This window comes from Acinonyx jubatus, chromosome B4 (assembly GCF_027475565.1).
Source record: "Acinonyx jubatus isolate Ajub_Pintada_27869175 chromosome B4, VMU_Ajub_asm_v1.0, whole genome shotgun sequence".
In the NCBI taxonomy this organism is placed as follows: domain Eukaryota; kingdom Metazoa; phylum Chordata; class Mammalia; order Carnivora; family Felidae; genus Acinonyx; species Acinonyx jubatus.
The window spans coordinates 24,243,434-24,259,733 of record NC_069387.1 but is presented as its reverse complement, the minus strand read 5'-3'; the positions used below and the strand labels follow the sequence as shown (position 1 = coordinate 24,259,733).

Sequence of the window (16,300 nt, the reverse complement as noted above, 5' to 3'; positions counted from 1 at the left end):
TGCCTGTAGTAGTTTCTCTCAGTAAAATTTCAGGGGTGGGGTTGGAGTCAAGCAAAGCTCCCTCATAGCAGACAGGACCTACTGCCAAAAAATGCTGAGGTCTTTTACTAATCTTGTATGGACTGAATGTTGACAGGATAGACTGTAGAAGGGACTGAGCAGTAACATAGTCAGCCATTGCCATCTGTACTAAGCATTATGTGGGGCGTCTGGGTGGCTCAGTTAAGCATCTGACTCTTCATTTTGGCTCAGATTATGACCTAGCAGTTCATGAGTTTGAGCCCTGCTTCGGGCTCTGCCCTGACAGCACAGAGCCTGTTTGGGATTCTCCCCCCAGCCTCTGCCCCTGCTTTCTCACACTCTCTCAAAATAAATAAATAAAAGCTTAAAAAAATTTCTTAAAAAAGCATTATGTGCCCCGTCCCCATATCTTCTAAGCAAACTAGCTGAAGTTCTAAAGATTCTTCTGGTTCTGACCACAGTGGTCGCAGTTTTTCTCCTTTGGCACCCAGTGAAACGTTGGGTGTAAAATTGTCTGAAAGGGAACAGAACTTTGTGTTCCCTGCTCCCTCTGCCAGGTAAATCTTAGTACCAGTTGTTTATAGGGCATACCTTCTGAAGCTGACTGTCAGGTTGATGGAAAGTTAACAGTAACTGGGGCATCATTCAGACTGCTATCTTTGAACCTACAAAATGGTCCTCACCCTGAAACTATCACCTCAGTTTAGCCTTATTAATAGGCAGTAGAGGACAGTTCATTGCTTGGTTGACCATCCCATTTGGTCAGCATGTTCACTCACGATTCCCATGGACTTCTTTTGATTCCTGTTTGCTGGTCTTTCGTTCCATTTCTAGAAAACTCTGTCAGCATTCCATTCTCCTTGCTGAAACTGTCAAAAATTCTGAAAAGTTTTAAGATTATTTTACATTTCCTGCAAGCTAAGAAGTTAGCCTGCCAGAATAGATACTGTTAAGAGACATGAGACCCAGGATGTCATTGCTCATGGCAATGGCAGTAGCCAATGTCAGTATTTGTGCTAGATAACTAGCCCCAATTTCCATAGGATCCTGCAAAGAGAGCCAAGTGATACTTGTATGCACAGTTGGTTTCATTACAAGAAAGGAACTCCCAGTTTATGGGACCAGATTTTTTACAACAGGCAAAAAGCCTTCCTGACCTTTGCCCCAGGGATGACATTATTTTTATTACACTGGGAAGAAACAACTCTGCCATTTGCTCTCCAAGAAGACACTATATGAAGGCTGTTTACTATATAAATATCCAGGACAGAGGGGAGTAGTGCTTTTTCTTATAAGATGTGGAAAATTGCTAGACACTTAGGGTAGTTGTCTCCCTAATACCTTATTTTGGAGTTGGGACAACATTTTTAATTACAGGTTCTTTCCCAATCAATTTTTTAAAATTTGGAAATAGAGGGGCACATGAGTGGCTTAGTCTGACCCTTGGTTTCAGCTCAGTTCATGATTTCATGATCATGGGATCAAGCCCCGCGTGGGGCTCTGCACTGAACGTGGAGCCTGCTTGAAATATCTCTGTCTCTGTCTCTCTGTCTCTTTCTCTCTGCCTCTTCTTCTCCCTCTCCCTCTTTCTCCACTCCGCATGTGTGTTCTCTCTCTAAAGTAAATAAAATTTGGAAATAGAATCTTCAACAGTCATTAACATGAAACTTTTTCTTTCTTTCTTTTTTTTTTAAATGTTTATTTATTTTTGAGACAGAGCGAGACAGAGCATGAGCAAGGGAGAGGCAGAGAGAGAGGGAGACACAAAATCCGAAGCAGGTTCCAGGCTCTGAGCTGTCAGCACAGAGCCCGACGCGGGGCTCAAACTCGTCAATGGCGAGATCGTGACCTGAGCTGAAGTTGGATGCTCAACCGACTGAGCCACACAGGCGCCCCTTCTTGTTTTTTTTTCTGACAATACTCCCCTGCCCCTTGCTGCTTTTCTACCTAGACTATTGTAATTGCTTCCTACCTGGTCTCACTGCCAGTACTCTTGTTCTGTCTGTCCTCAACACTTCTACCAGAGGTATTTTTTAAAATGCAGATCTGATGATGTCACTCAGTTCAGATTTGTCATTGGTTCCTCACTACCATTAGGGCAAAGTTCAAATTGTCGAGTAGTTGTGTAATTATTTCTTATGTGCTGACTACTGTCCAGTTTTAAATGTTGGCAACTAAACAACAGCAAAATTTTTTTTAAGCCATAAAGGCCAGAATTAGCTAGGCTTCATGCTGCCAATGTATAACCTCTGCTGTAACTTATCATCTTTTCTAATAATTGCCTTGAATAATTTCCCTATCTGCGTCTTCTTTTATTCATACTTAAAAACCTACATGCTGTATAGTCTTTAAGTGAGCCCTTCTGAACCTAGTTAGGTATCTTGGCTCTGACATTGTGCATGTGTCACTACAGCACTAACCTCATTGTGTTGTAGTTATTTTATTTTATTTTATTTTTCCAGGTCTGCCTCCCCAGTAAATAAAGTGTAAGCTTCTCAGAGCAAGACCCCCCCACTTTCCATACACACTGAGTTTTTAGGAATGAAAATTGCTTTCCTGGAAATTGTTTTGGAATCAAATCCATTAAATCAGTTGGTGCTTTTAATCACCTTTAGATAGTACCTGTTTTGAGTCTCAAGGATGTTAATTTCCTTAATTTTGAAGGGAAAGATATAGTATTCACTGGAGATCAGACGTGTAATTCAGTCCTGTGGTCCAACGTGTATGTAGTCCAGTATAATGGACATAATATAATTTACTGTGCCTAATAATATTTTTTTTTGCTTTTTTCACATTTAAAATACAGACTGTGGACATTCATAAAGAAAAAGTAGCTCGAAGAGAGATTGGCATTTTGACAACAAATAAGAATACATCAAGAACTCACAAAATAATAGCACCTGCAAATATGGAGCGCCCTGTAAGGTATATTCGGAAACCTATTGACTATACAGTTCTGGATGATGTGGGCCATGGTGTCAAGGTAAGCATTTTTATATTACATTAACTTGAAATAATTTATCCAGTAAATATTTTGAGTAGGAAATAGGAAGATAAAAATAATTTTCTTTTTAAAAAAATATTTATTTTGAGAGAGAGAGCCTGTGAGGGAGGGGTAGAAAGAGAGAGAATCCCAAGCAGTCTCCACACTGTTAGTTCAGAGCCCATAGTGGGGCTTAATCCCATGAACTGTGAGATCATGACCTGAGCCCAAATCAAGAGTCACACACTCAACCAGGTGAGCCACCCAAGTGGTCCTAATTTTCTTAATTAATAGATTCTATTAGCTAGTAACTAGCATTAGTTTTCAAAGAACATTTAATATTAATTGTGTATTCTATATACTAAGCTTAAGGCAGAATTTTACCTGTGGAACAGGCTTTATTTAAGAAGATAATAAAATGGCTGTTCGTCAGTTAAGCCATTTGAATCCTAAACTAATACTTCAAATTTGTGAGTACCATGAATGAATGGATATTTAAAAATAAAACTTGTAGGCTTTACAGAGTTGGTTTAGAAAATAATTTATAGGAACTTTAACCCTTTGATTTCTAAATATGTTTATATATTAGTGCATATGTGTAGGTGTGGCTGTAATTCCAGCAACTTACGAAAAAATAAAAGATTGTGTGTAGTTTTGTTTTGTGCCCCACCCCCATCTCTTCCTCCTCACCCCTGCCCCTAAGGGCTTTTAGGAGAGATTATTTGTTGCCCATGTTTATTTCTTAGCACGGCAGAATTAACTCCTTTTGAAGGATACCTGTGACTTGTCAACTTCATAGGTGTTCGTGGGTTATTTTGTAAACATACTGAATGGCCTGAATTCTTCCATCTTCTCTGCTCAGGATAAATGATTCCTCTGAAATTCAGTAGTCCTTTTCCTAGAGGACTTTTATTTTGATTTTGTGTCTAGTTTTCAGAATTTTTATAATAGAATTTTAGGAGTCAGCTAGAATCTGGAAGCTTTCCCTAGCTGATTGATCTGACAGCTGCTATTTGTTGCATTCTGAATTATTTGGGGTTCTTGATCAAGAGGGGGGAAATAGCTGACTGATAACACTGACCTTTATTCTTCTCTGAGATTATGGAATCTGCTCTTTACTGTGATGCTTGGAAGTTGTATGTAAAATTTGAACACTTTGCACATGTAAAGGATGCTACTTGTTTGTTTCTTATATTTTTACCCAGAGGATGTGGCTAGGGCTGTGTAAGAGCTTAAATTCAATTTTAATTTAAGATATTTTAGACTAGATTGAACTTTAGGATTTGAATATTGAGAGTCTAGAAGAACTCTTTTTATGATTAACTGCCTTGGGATTAAAACTTACATATATACATATGCACACATGTACACACACAAACCCACTCTCACTCACTTCTTCTCCTTTTTCTTTCTTTCAGAACAGTATACATGCATTAAGAAAGTTCTGTCACCAGCTTAGAAGTGAATATCCTATATTATCCCTCTACTAATAAATATATTTAATAGTTTAATACATAGTCCTTAGCAGATTAGAAGATGAAAGCAAATTTTACAAGGAAATTTTGGGTGAGAAAATGAAGCTATTTCATCATAAATGTATAAATGGGAAGTGTAAATGCCACATTATATATATATATATATGAAGTATGAAGATGTAAATTTAGGCAGTCTACTTTTTGTAATGGATGTTGACACTTTTTTTTTAGTATTGTGGCAAAATATAAAATTTACCATTTAACATTTTAAGTGTACAGCTTTGTGGCACTAAGTACATTTATATAGTTGTACAGGTTATTGTTTTGACTAGGGGTGGGAGGGTGGGTGGTGCATGAGAACATTATATCTTAGAAGCTGCTTTGTGGCATATTTGTCTATATTTTGTTTCTGTGACATACAAATATACACATAATTATTTTTTCCCCAGTTGTCTCATTGCCACTTTATTTCTCCTGTTTTCTGATTTTTCTGAGAGATCATTGCCAAATTAAATAAATACTTCTAGAGTATAGAGGTATAGGAAGCTTAGAAATTTGTAGTAGTTAATTTAACAAATGCTAGGGCCAATATTATGAGAAATAAAAGAGAGAAGCTGTACTTATAGATCTGGAATTATTTTATCTTTTGTCCCATTTACTGTTTAGAAATTTGTTTTCCTATTGATTGTTAAGGGTTCTTTTTTCTGTTAAGGAAATGAGCTCTTTATATATTGGCAAATATTTCTTCATACTGCTGTTTGACTTTTGCCTCTGTTGTTTTGGTATTTTAAAAAATATATACAGATTAAAAAAATTGTTTCCAAATATATTAATATTCTTATAGCTGCTAAGTTTTATGTTAAGGTTTCCATGCTCCAAAATTAATATTCCATCATATTATATTTTGTGATATAAATTTAAGGGGTTTGGTATTTGTATTATTTAAATATTTACTGTGCTAAAGCGTTTTATGCTGTGAAGTAGATGGTTACACAGAAATTTGGTATGAATTAAAAATATGGAAAAAATGGGGCACCTGGGAAGCTCAGTCGGTTGAATGTCCGACTCTTGATCTCAGCTCAGGTCTTGATCTCAGGGTAATGATTCAAGTCCCTCATTGGGCTCCGTGCTGTTTGTGGGCCCTACTTTAAAAAAAAAAAAAAAAAAAAAAAAAATATATATATATATATATATATATATATATATATATATATATGGAAAAAATGTATTTTTTTAACATTTTATTTTATTCTTGAGAGACAGAGTATGAATGGGGAGGGACAGAGGGAAGGGAAGACACAGAACCTGAAGCAGGCTCCAGGCTCTGATCTGTCAGCACAGAGCCTGACGCGGGGCTTGAACCCGCAAACAGTGAGATCATGACCTGAGCTGAAGTTGGGTGCCCAACCGACTGAGCCGCCCAAGCACCCCGTATATATGGAAAAAATATCTTAAGATAAGTCTGGCTTGACTTTTGTAAACAGTATAAGATATGAATAAGAGAATCCTAGCACAGGGAAACTACTAGAATATATATACATAAAGGAGAACGCAAAGAAGATAAACCTTATAGGGAGCATAAGTTTTCAGGGTAAGTTAGACTAGACAAGACCTGAGTACTTAGTAGAGACATTTATTTTTAATAAACCATAATAATAATTAACAGCTTTATGGACTTGTTCCTAATTTACAAAGGACTTTCAATGTATGTGTTTGTTTTTAAGCCTTGAAAAGAACATGTGATCTAGGAGTTGTTACATTTTATTTGTGGAGACACTAAAGATTTAGGATAGGGGTAAATTTTTTTTTTAATTTTTAATGTTTATTTTTGAGAGAGAGAGAGACTGAGTACGAGTGGGGGAGGGGCAGAGAGAGAGAGGGAGACACAGAATTTGAAGCAGGCTCTGAGCTGTCAGCACAGAGCCTGACAGGGGGCTCGAACCTACGAACTCTGAGATCATGACCTGAGCCAAAGTCGGATGCTTAGCCAATGGAACCACCCAGGTGCCCCAGGAATGATGTTTTTTAAAGGTTGTATTAGACAAAGGAGTAAACTAATGAATCATATAAAAGAAAGGATTGGCTGGCCTTACAGAGTTTTAGCACCTATAGTACATAAAGCTTTACTTAGACCAAAAGATAGGGAGGAATCAAAAAGAATTCTATTGTTTTCAACTCAAAATTCCAGGGAAATGGTAAATGTAAATGTTAAAGAAATGAAGTGAGATCTTAAGAAAATAAAAGTCTAGTTTGGATGTGTTTTGGGGACATTTAAGTGGAAAATCTTGTAGGTTGCTAACAATTAGAGTATTTTAAGCAGTAAGATATAGAGATTATTTCCTTCTAACACTCTCAAACTCAAACACTTCTGTATATACTTGGTAGAGAGGGCTGGGCTCCATACAAGGTTAAAGGTTATACCATTGCACAGTAGCAGAGTTCAGCTAGAATTTTTATTCCCAAATTCTCCATTCATTCTTTCATTTGGGATCAATTTATACTTGAACGCTAACTTTTTTTTCTTATTCACTTGAAACCACAAATGGGGGCAGATGTGTGGCTATATTTAGAATACTTCTGGGGCACCTGGGTGGCCCAGTCGGTTAAGCGTCTGACTTCGGCTCAGGTTCACGGTTTGTGAGTTTGAGCCCTGTGTCAGGCTCTGTGCTCATGGCTCAGAGCCTGGAACCTGCTTCAGATTCTGTGTCTGCTTCTCTCTCTGCCCCTTCTCCACTTTTGCTCTGTCTCTGTCTCTCAAAAATAAATAAACGTAAAAAAATTTTTTTTAAGAATACTTCTAAGTTACCTTAGAATAGTATAATATTTAGTGTATTGTAATGCTTTCACATTAGTATATCTTGTTATTCAAGTTTACAGTTTCTAAATCCTGCTGTGGTATTTAGCAGCTAGGTAGGATTCTAGACATTGATAAAAATGAGCAATATCATTCTAAACAAACATTAAATAACACCAAAATTCTGGCATAATTTCTAGAAATGAGACTGTATCTAAAAGACAAAGTACATTCCTCTGTTGGATGACTTTTTTTTTTTTTTTAATGTTTGTTTTTGAGAGAGAGAGAGGACAAGCACGTGCGTGGGTGTGCCCAAACGGGACAGGCAGAGAGAGAGGGAGACATAGCATCTGAAGCAGGCTCCAGGCTCCAAGGTGTCAGCACAGAGCCCCGTGTGGGGCTTAAACTCATGAACTGTGAGATCATGACCTGAGCCGAAGTTGGATGCTTAACCAACTGAACCACCTAGGTGCCCCTGGATGACTTTCTTAATGTTGCCTTTATGGTCACCTGAAAAATGGTACCTACATATTTAAAAGGGAACATGTTAAAGAAAGAACTTGAGACCCCAGAATATACAAACTTAGAGTCTACAACGTAAAGATACTTTTTCTTAAGTGGCATCGTACAAGTGGTGATGCTTTAGGACTATACTCATTATTTCATGTTATTCATAAGCCATATTAGCTCATATATAGGCTAATAATCTTTCATAGAAGTAGCCTTTAGGACCAAAGCAATTTTTCTTCCAATTTTGAATTTTGGCTAAACTGGTTCAGAAGAAAACTTAGAACCAAAGCAACCTATAACTTCCTACTACTGTTGGCTTGCTCAGATTTAGATTCATAAGTTACAAATGAGGTTTCCGGACCCTGTTTATGCCTTAGTTGGAATCTGACTAAGGAACTATTGTGCATAGTGATTTTTTAAAATTTAAATTTAATTTGTTATTTTTTAAAATAAATTAAAAAAATAATTTTATTTATTTTTGAGAGTGTGTGTGCGCGCATGCTTGAGCAGGGGAAGGGCATAGAGAGAAGGGGACAGTGGATCTGAAGCAGGCTCTTACAGCAGATCGCCTGATGCAGGGCTCAAACTCACAAACTGTGAGATCATGACCTGAGCTGAAGTCAGGTACTTAACCCACACTGAGATATCCAGGCACCCCTGGTTTTTTTTTTTTTAAACATCAAGGTGTTAGGCCCTTTTCTGAATTTGGAAGCAACATGTGATTTTGAGTGTTAACATTTATAATTTATCAATTTTTAAAATACTATATTACCATTCAAATAATACTTGGGCATTGATTTTTTTAGGAAAGCCTGAGGCCTTGTACACTACTGTGTTAAAGTGGACTTAGATTTAATGTGATAAGGTATTTGTGTTTAAATCAGTGTTTATCACCTGTGATTCAGTTGAGTTAGTTTCATAGGATAAAATACTAACCCAAGACATTATTGGACCTGTATAAGATTGGCATAATTAAGTGGTGGTTTTCTTATGAATATATTCTTTTGAAAAATATTTGATACACACGAATATTTCCCTATTGCTTATGGATATTTTTTCTTTATAAAATATTTGAAATATGGCTGGGTAAAAGCTTATTAACATGAATAATTGTAAATATAAACGTGTCCTATCAGATATAATTTATTACGAATTAATTTCTACTTTTTCCCCCCTTTTTTTGCCAACGTAAAGTGGCTAAAAGCCAAGGTAAGAGATACTACTTATCATTTGATCCACAGTATTCCCTCTATATTGATAGAGGCTGCAGAGCCACTAAAATTTGAAAACTCTTCCTGTGTCTGTCTGCTTTTTTCCCCTAGGATTTATGTAGATTAAATATACTGAAACTCAGTTCAAATCAGCAACATTTAGCTTGGATGTGTTAATATATCAAAGATATATTGACATCTGCATTTATATAGGAACATTAATTTTGCTAACATTTATTGCTTTGCTCATTTTTTTGATAGTTGCCTTGCTTTTATTGACTTAACCATTTGGAGGTTTTCCAGACATATATGACTTTGTTACTGAATTGTTATGATAACGATTTTTCAGATGTATGTTTTAGCAAGTTGACACTGAGATCTGTAGTTTTTATTCATGCACATATCTAAAAAAATTTGGAGAAATCCAGTATTTGAATGCAGATAAGTTTGATCTCAGTGAACATGTTTAACAACAACAAAATAATATATAAAATCCAATATTCACACCTGTGTTTTGCCATAAATTAGTATGAATAACAGAAAGATAATAGGAAAAGCCAAGTGCAGGTGGTTTCTTGACTTATTAAAATGTGGTACCAAAGTCTGTTACTAAAATTGTCTGGGAATCCTTACTTCACATTCTGATATTAAAAAAATAATATATGGTGTCAAAACACCAACAGAACAATTTGATATAAAAATAAAAGCTTCTGTTTCCACATTTTAGCATGGAAATAACCAGCCTGCAAGAACTGGCACACTGTCGAGAACAAATCCTCCTACTCAGAAACCACCAAGCCCTCCCATGTCAGGCCGGGGAACACTGGGGTAAGATTCAACTTCATTTTACAAGAAAATCCATAGGCTGAAGAAAAAGATATTTCTGTGACTTAAGTAAATGTATGGGTTCTTGCTGTGGGACCCTCTCAGTGTGAACTACCTTTTACAAATTTCATTTTGGCTCTTATTTCCTTCAACAGAATCCATGGTGAATCCGCTTGTTTTATAATATTCTCTATGGAAGTCTGTACTAGAAAACTTCTTTTGTATATATGTCAATAAACATCATTTATTTTTTTTCTAATTCATTTTTTTGGGGAAAAAAAAATAAGTGTAGCCTAAGTTTATGTCTAGTGAAATTACCAGAGGATTCCATATGGTGCTTTCACATGTGTTTACAGTATGCATATTGCAGGACTTTAAATTAGTGGTGTATTTTATGTAGTTTGATTTCATAGCCTGCATCTGTTCTTGGCACCTGAAATTAGGGACTCTCTATCTTTAACTGTGCTTCTGCTGGTAATCTGAGGGCCCTTCATACTTGAGCTTTGGGGGAAGGCTAGTTGGAGAAGTAGAAAAGGTAACAATTTGTGGCTTCTTCCTTCTCAGTTCTCAGTGCAATAAAAATATTGAATAATTGGTAAGATATTTCTGAAAGATTATTCACCTTAAAATAGGAAGTCATGTAGTAGAGTTCTTGGTTTTGGTAGAAGGGTGAGGAACCATTATTTTATAGTAACAGGGATTAACAATCAACAGTTTCATAGAATCTTAGTTTCCATTTTCGTTCTGTAAACCCCTGTCCCCTGAAAAAAAACCATGAAATTATTAAATCGAAAAGTTAAAATCATTTATTAAGAAATGCGTGGCATTATATAGGATTGGAAATGTACTTGTTCATATTATTTCCACACTGAAGTACGAATAAAATGCAGAGGAGATAGTTTTCATACAATGTACAAGGACAGTGGCTTGTGGGTGACTGAGCTGGCTGGGAATAATGTATATTTCAAAGATTAATATTACTGAGCATTAAAAAAAATTAGAATCATTATTTTCAGAAATAAGGTTAGAACTTTTAAATTACCCTTTCCTAGGGTTTTTATAACAAAAAGTAACAAATTTTAGTTTTTGTGTAAAGTAACAAAGTTTATATACCCCAATTAAGAGTTTTATTTATTTTATTTTTATTTTATTTTATTTTATTTTATTTTATTTTATTTTATTTTATTTTATTTTATTTTAGAACACTTCTTTAAAAAAATTTTTTTTAAACTTTTATTTGTTTTTGAGAGAGAGAGAGAGAGACAGAGTACAAGTGGGGGAGGGGCAGAGAAGGTGGGAGTCATAGAATCTGAAGCAGCCTCCAGGCTCCGAGCTGTCAGCACAGAGCCTGAGGTGGGGCTTAAGCCCATGAAACATGAGATCATGACCTGAGCTGAAGTTGGACGCTTAACTGACAGAGCCACCCAGGCACCCAAAGAATTTTTTTTTAAACAAAACTTTATTATTACAAGTTAAAGAAAAAAACTTGTACTTGGTTATCAAGAGACAATCACAGATTTGGGGGGGGGGAACTACCACTTAATCTTTCTTATTCATTATTCCTTCTCTGTTATGCTTCTTTAGACGAAATACTCCTTACAAAACCCTGGAACCTGTTAAACCCCCAACAGTTCCTAATGACTACATGACAAGTCCTGCTAGGCTCGGAAGTCAACATAGTCCAGGCAGGACAGCTTCTTTAAACCAGAGACCGAGGACACACAGGTAAACCTTCAGTTGAGCCTTTGAATATCCATGAGTGGGGGTTATTGACTGGCGACAAACTCCTGTAAAGTTGCTGAGTAAAGGTAGAGTACTGCTCTAATGCTAATATAGAATATAAAAGATGAGGTTAATAACATTGTAGATGTTTCTAGAAATTTGTATGGTAATTCCTCTGTTTTGGGGGGATTTTAAATATCTGTTCATACAATTGCAAATTGCTACTATGTTTTCTTTTTGATGGAGGTATAAATGCCTAGTATAAATGCCTATTTGGATCAGGGCCTAAAGAATGTTTTTTAAAACAGTTATTTAAAGATCAAGGCAACCACTCTTAAGTATTTTTGGATAAAAGGTGAAATATCAGAAATTATACAACATATAAACTTTATGAGGTTGGAAGTAAAAGGACACCTGAAATATGAGGAAGAATTTGTTAAGAGAGTTGGTATACTATAATATGTAAGTTGCTAAAAAAAAAAGTTCTAGAAGTCACTTCCCCAGTGGATTTTTGAAAAACTGGGTTATGAAGCATGATGTACATTCAGAAAAGTATACAATTTGTAAAGTATACAACTTGATGGTTTAATACAAATTGAATACACCCACATAACCATCCCCAGATCAGAAAATGGAATATGACCAGCAACCCTAAAGTCCTGCTTAGGCCCTTCCCCCCAAAAGTAGCAACACCATGTTTGGATATTTTTATACAGCCAGAGAAATTCATTGTATAGTTTAATTTATTTTTTTCTTTAGTTTTATCAGTCACTTAAGAACTTGGGCAAGGAACCTCTCTATACCTTGACTTTTAGGTTGGTATATTAGAGAAATTTCACAAAATCATTTTGAGGGGACTCAGGGAAGTCAAGCCTCTCAGGTGCTGTGTAATGGAAATTTGTTGTTATTGTTACTGTTAGTAAAGAAATGATTATATTGATACCTGCAGTTAGTATATCAGGTCAAGATCAGTGAGGACCAATTTTTTTTTTTATATATTTTTGAATAATAATTCAAAGCATGATTTTTCTTTATAATGGAATAATAGTTTAATCATATTCAACAACTAGTCACTAAAAGTTACTTCATTAGATACTAAGGATATACCAGGAAAATAAGTTTAATTTTCCAGAAGCTCATTTTGTTAGAACAAGCATCAACAAACTTTAAAAAAAAAATTTTTTTTTAAAGTTTATTTATTTTGAGAGAGAGAGTGTGTGCGCTCAGGCAAGCAAGCACAAGCAGAGAAGGGGCAGAGAGAGAGAATTCCCAGCAGGCTCTGTGCGGACAGTGCAGAGCCCGACCTCACAAACCGTGAGGTTGTGACTTGAGCCGAAATCAAAAGTTGGATGTTCAACCGACTAAGCCACCCAGGTGCCCCAAGAAACTTTTTAATGATTGTTAATATTTTAGGGTTTGTGAGCCATATGGTCAGCTCTGTCATTGCACATGAAAGCAGCCATGGACAACACCTAAATGAATGAGCATGTGGCCGTGTTCCGATAAAACTTTGTATGCAGAACTGAAATTTGAATTTCGTGTAATTTTAATGTGTCATTAAATAATACTCCTCTTTCAATTTTTAAAAAAACTTCTAAAAATGAAAAGAATGTTCTTAGCACACAAGTCATAAAAATGAACCATGGGCCAAATTTGGCCAATTGGCTGTAATTTTCCAACCCCTATGTGAGAAAAAAGACACATAAGCTAGTAATTGTATAAGAGCATAATAAATACAAAAACTTCATATGATTGTGATGCAGTGGTGGCACAAAGCAGAATATTGATCACCTCGCTTGAGGGAGTAGGGAGGCCTTTACATTGAAGCTATTTATTTTATATAAACAGCTTGCTCTTTTTTTCTTTTTCTTGCATAACATATGATAATGTAATTATAGAATAATCATATTGGAGAAGAAAATCAATCTTATCTAAGCAGTGCTGTCTTGAGTTTCTGGGCCTATTGAGCCAGTGATGTTGATTTTAAACTATACTATGGAGCCTGAGGTTACATGTGCACATATATACATTAGTATACATGTGCATGCACACATTACTAAAAACAACTGGATAGTGTGAGGTCCTATGCCTAAAGACACAGTGAATCCATAGGAATTAGAATAGTAAGGGATTGTTTAGCATTAACAGTATCAACTCTTCTAGAATGCGCCATGCTGAAACTTCACTACTGTTTGTTTGTTTTTTGTTTTGTTTGTTTTTGCCAGTTTGCTTGTTTTCCAAAAAATTTTCCTGTTTTATCACCATTCTTTGAGATAGATGGAGATTTTCATATTAATTCCAGAATAAAACTGGTTACACTTTTTATTAACTTACTAACTTTCATAACATCTTGTACATTTTCTTTTGTGGCATCCATCATGCTATTTTTTTTAAATGTCTATTTAATTTTGATAGAGACAGAGTGTGAGCGGGAGAGAGGAGGGGAGACACACACACACACACACACACACACACACACACACACACACACAAAATCTGAAGCAGGCTCCAGGCTCAGAGCTGTTAGCACAAAGTCCCGACACGGAGCTTGAACTCATGAGCCGTGAGATTGTGACCTGAGCTGAAGTTGAACACTTAACTGACTGAGCCACCCAGGCTCCCGCATTGTGTTGTTTTTTAATGTCTATTTTCCCATTCTCAACTGTGAGCTCCATGGCAGCCTAGTTCATGTCTGCTTTGGTACTGCTGTTCATAGTAGGTGTTAAGTAAACTTTTTGGGGGGCATCAGTCAGTTAAGTGTCTCAGTCAGTTAAGCGTCTGACTGTTGGTGTCAGTTCAGGTCATGATTTCACAGTTCGTAGCATTGAGCCCTGCATCAGGTTCTGTGCTGGCAGCACAGAGCCCGCTTGGGATTCTTTCTCTCTCTGTCTCTCTCTCTCTCTCCCCCCACCCCTCCTCCCTGTCTCTCTCGGCCCCTCCCTTGCTATCTCTCAAAATAAATAAACTTAAAAAAAATCAACTTTTGATGACTCATTGTATAAGAATTTAATAGTGATTCATTTATCAAAAGGATGACCTCTTCTGATAGTTCTGTGTACTGTGTTAGGACTGTACTGATTTCCAGTAGATTGAGAAGTAGTGCAAAACACAAAAACCGCCTTAAGTATTAAGGTTAAAATTGTATTGAACAGTTTTAAAAATTTTGATGTACATACGTATACACATTATAAAAGGAGTAATTAGTGGCTTTGAATTGATTGTTTCATTGTTTTTGGGTAAATCTCTAGAATGGCTTTTTTCACATTTTTTACTTTTCAGTGGAAGTAGTGGAGGGAGTGGAAGTCGAGAAAACAGTGGAAGCAGCAGTATTGGCATTCCCATTGCCGTGCCTACACCTTCACCACCCACTATTGGACCAGGTATTTTTTTATTAATCTGTTTTAATATGTGGTAGTATTTATGAGCTTTATTATAAAGTCTGAAATAGTTTAGTTATTTTAGATAAAATTGCTTATTAAATTTATGTGATTGTTGCTAGAAGAAATGCTAACATTTAAAAACATTTTTAGGGAGACTTTCATGGAAACTTCAGGGTTTTCCTAGCTGTTTCTTACATACAGAGCTTATTAAATAGCTTTACTAAGTAGTGTTTTGGCTATTTTGCTTAGAAATACTTGCCTTGGGCACTAGTCAAGAATGACATTTATTATTTCAAGAGCAGGAGTGTCTTTAATGTAAATTATATACCATTGAGTTTTGATGTTACCTTGTAGGTCAGTGCCTCACCTCTCGTGTTCGCTTGTTTTATGACTACTACATTTATGTATAATATTCCATGCCATGAATAAAATGCCATGAATATAAAATAGGATTAAAATAAGAAAAGTCCTTTTGCTCTTTAGATTATAGAAAAAATTTAAGAAATCATCGTAGAGCATTAAATTAATCCCTTGATTTTTTAGTAAATGAAAACTTCATAATGTTAAAAATATATATTTGAAAAGTAAGTATGATAATCAAAACTGTTAGGGAAAAATTCTTAGCTTCTCAAGGAGATTACTGAAAAAGGAGAAAAAGCTACTTATAAAAACAGGCATATTTTATAGTTAATGCAAGTATGATCTCTGTGTCCTCTTTACCTAGTAAAATTCATATTCATTTAGGCATGCTTTACATGGGGGTGTCTCTTTGTTTTTTTTCCTTTCCACAACTTTGTGCTTTCTTGCTGTTTCAGAATGTTTAGTTCTCTTTCTTGTATTCTGACCTAAATTGTAAACTATTTTATTAGAAAACATTTCTGTCCCTCCTCCTTGTGGAGCTCCACCAGTATCACCTCCTCCACCACTTCTCCCAGTGAACACTGTGATAGGTGAGATTGCGTAACCACTGCAGTGATGTACCTTACTTTGCACAATTCATAATAAACTCCTCTGTTAGACTGCTAGCTTTTATAGTTATTAGGTTGTAGGTGGTAACACAAAGGTTAAAGTGTTAAATCTAATTACACTAATTTCTTCTGGTGAAAGGCCTCTGAAGTTACACAGTTAAATGTAAAACCTTGTCCTCTGAAATGTGCAATGTTTCTATGCTTAATTTTTAATGTGGTTTGTATTTCTTGTTTGGATTTTCTAAGGAAAATTATAGCAGTGATTGTTCAAAAAGATATTTTAAAATTAGTAATATAATATTTTTTTAAGTGAAACTTGATTTGGAACTCCCTGCTATATACAACAGTCAAAGAATTGGGGTGAGAATGAGTGACAGGAGAAACAAAAAATGGAGAAGAAAATGATACATG

The 16,300-nt window shown here is 35.7% G+C and overlaps 1 protein-coding gene across 16 annotated transcripts in view; it reads left to right on the top strand.

Moving 5' to 3' along the window:
* The window catches only part of ABI1 (abl interactor 1), a 142,791-nt gene that overhangs the window by 109,989 nt on the left and 16,502 nt on the right, over positions 1-16,300 (top strand). For 5 of the 16 annotated variants that reach the window (XM_027073680.2, XM_027073679.2, XM_015070623.3 and 2 more), the window contains exons 3-8: positions 2,828-3,004; positions 8,978-8,992; positions 9,722-9,822; positions 11,404-11,544; positions 14,821-14,921; positions 15,791-15,871. In XM_027073680.2, coding sequence (XP_026929481.1) covers positions 2,828-3,004; positions 8,978-8,992; positions 9,722-9,822; positions 11,404-11,544; positions 14,821-14,921; positions 15,791-15,871 — 616 coding nt within the window. The remainder of the gene's footprint in view (positions 1-2,827; positions 3,005-8,977; positions 8,993-9,721; positions 9,823-11,403; positions 11,545-14,820; positions 14,922-15,790; positions 15,872-16,300) is intronic. The other 11 variants (XM_015070631.3, XM_015070626.3, XM_015070633.3 and 8 more) reach the window with 3 other exon arrangements.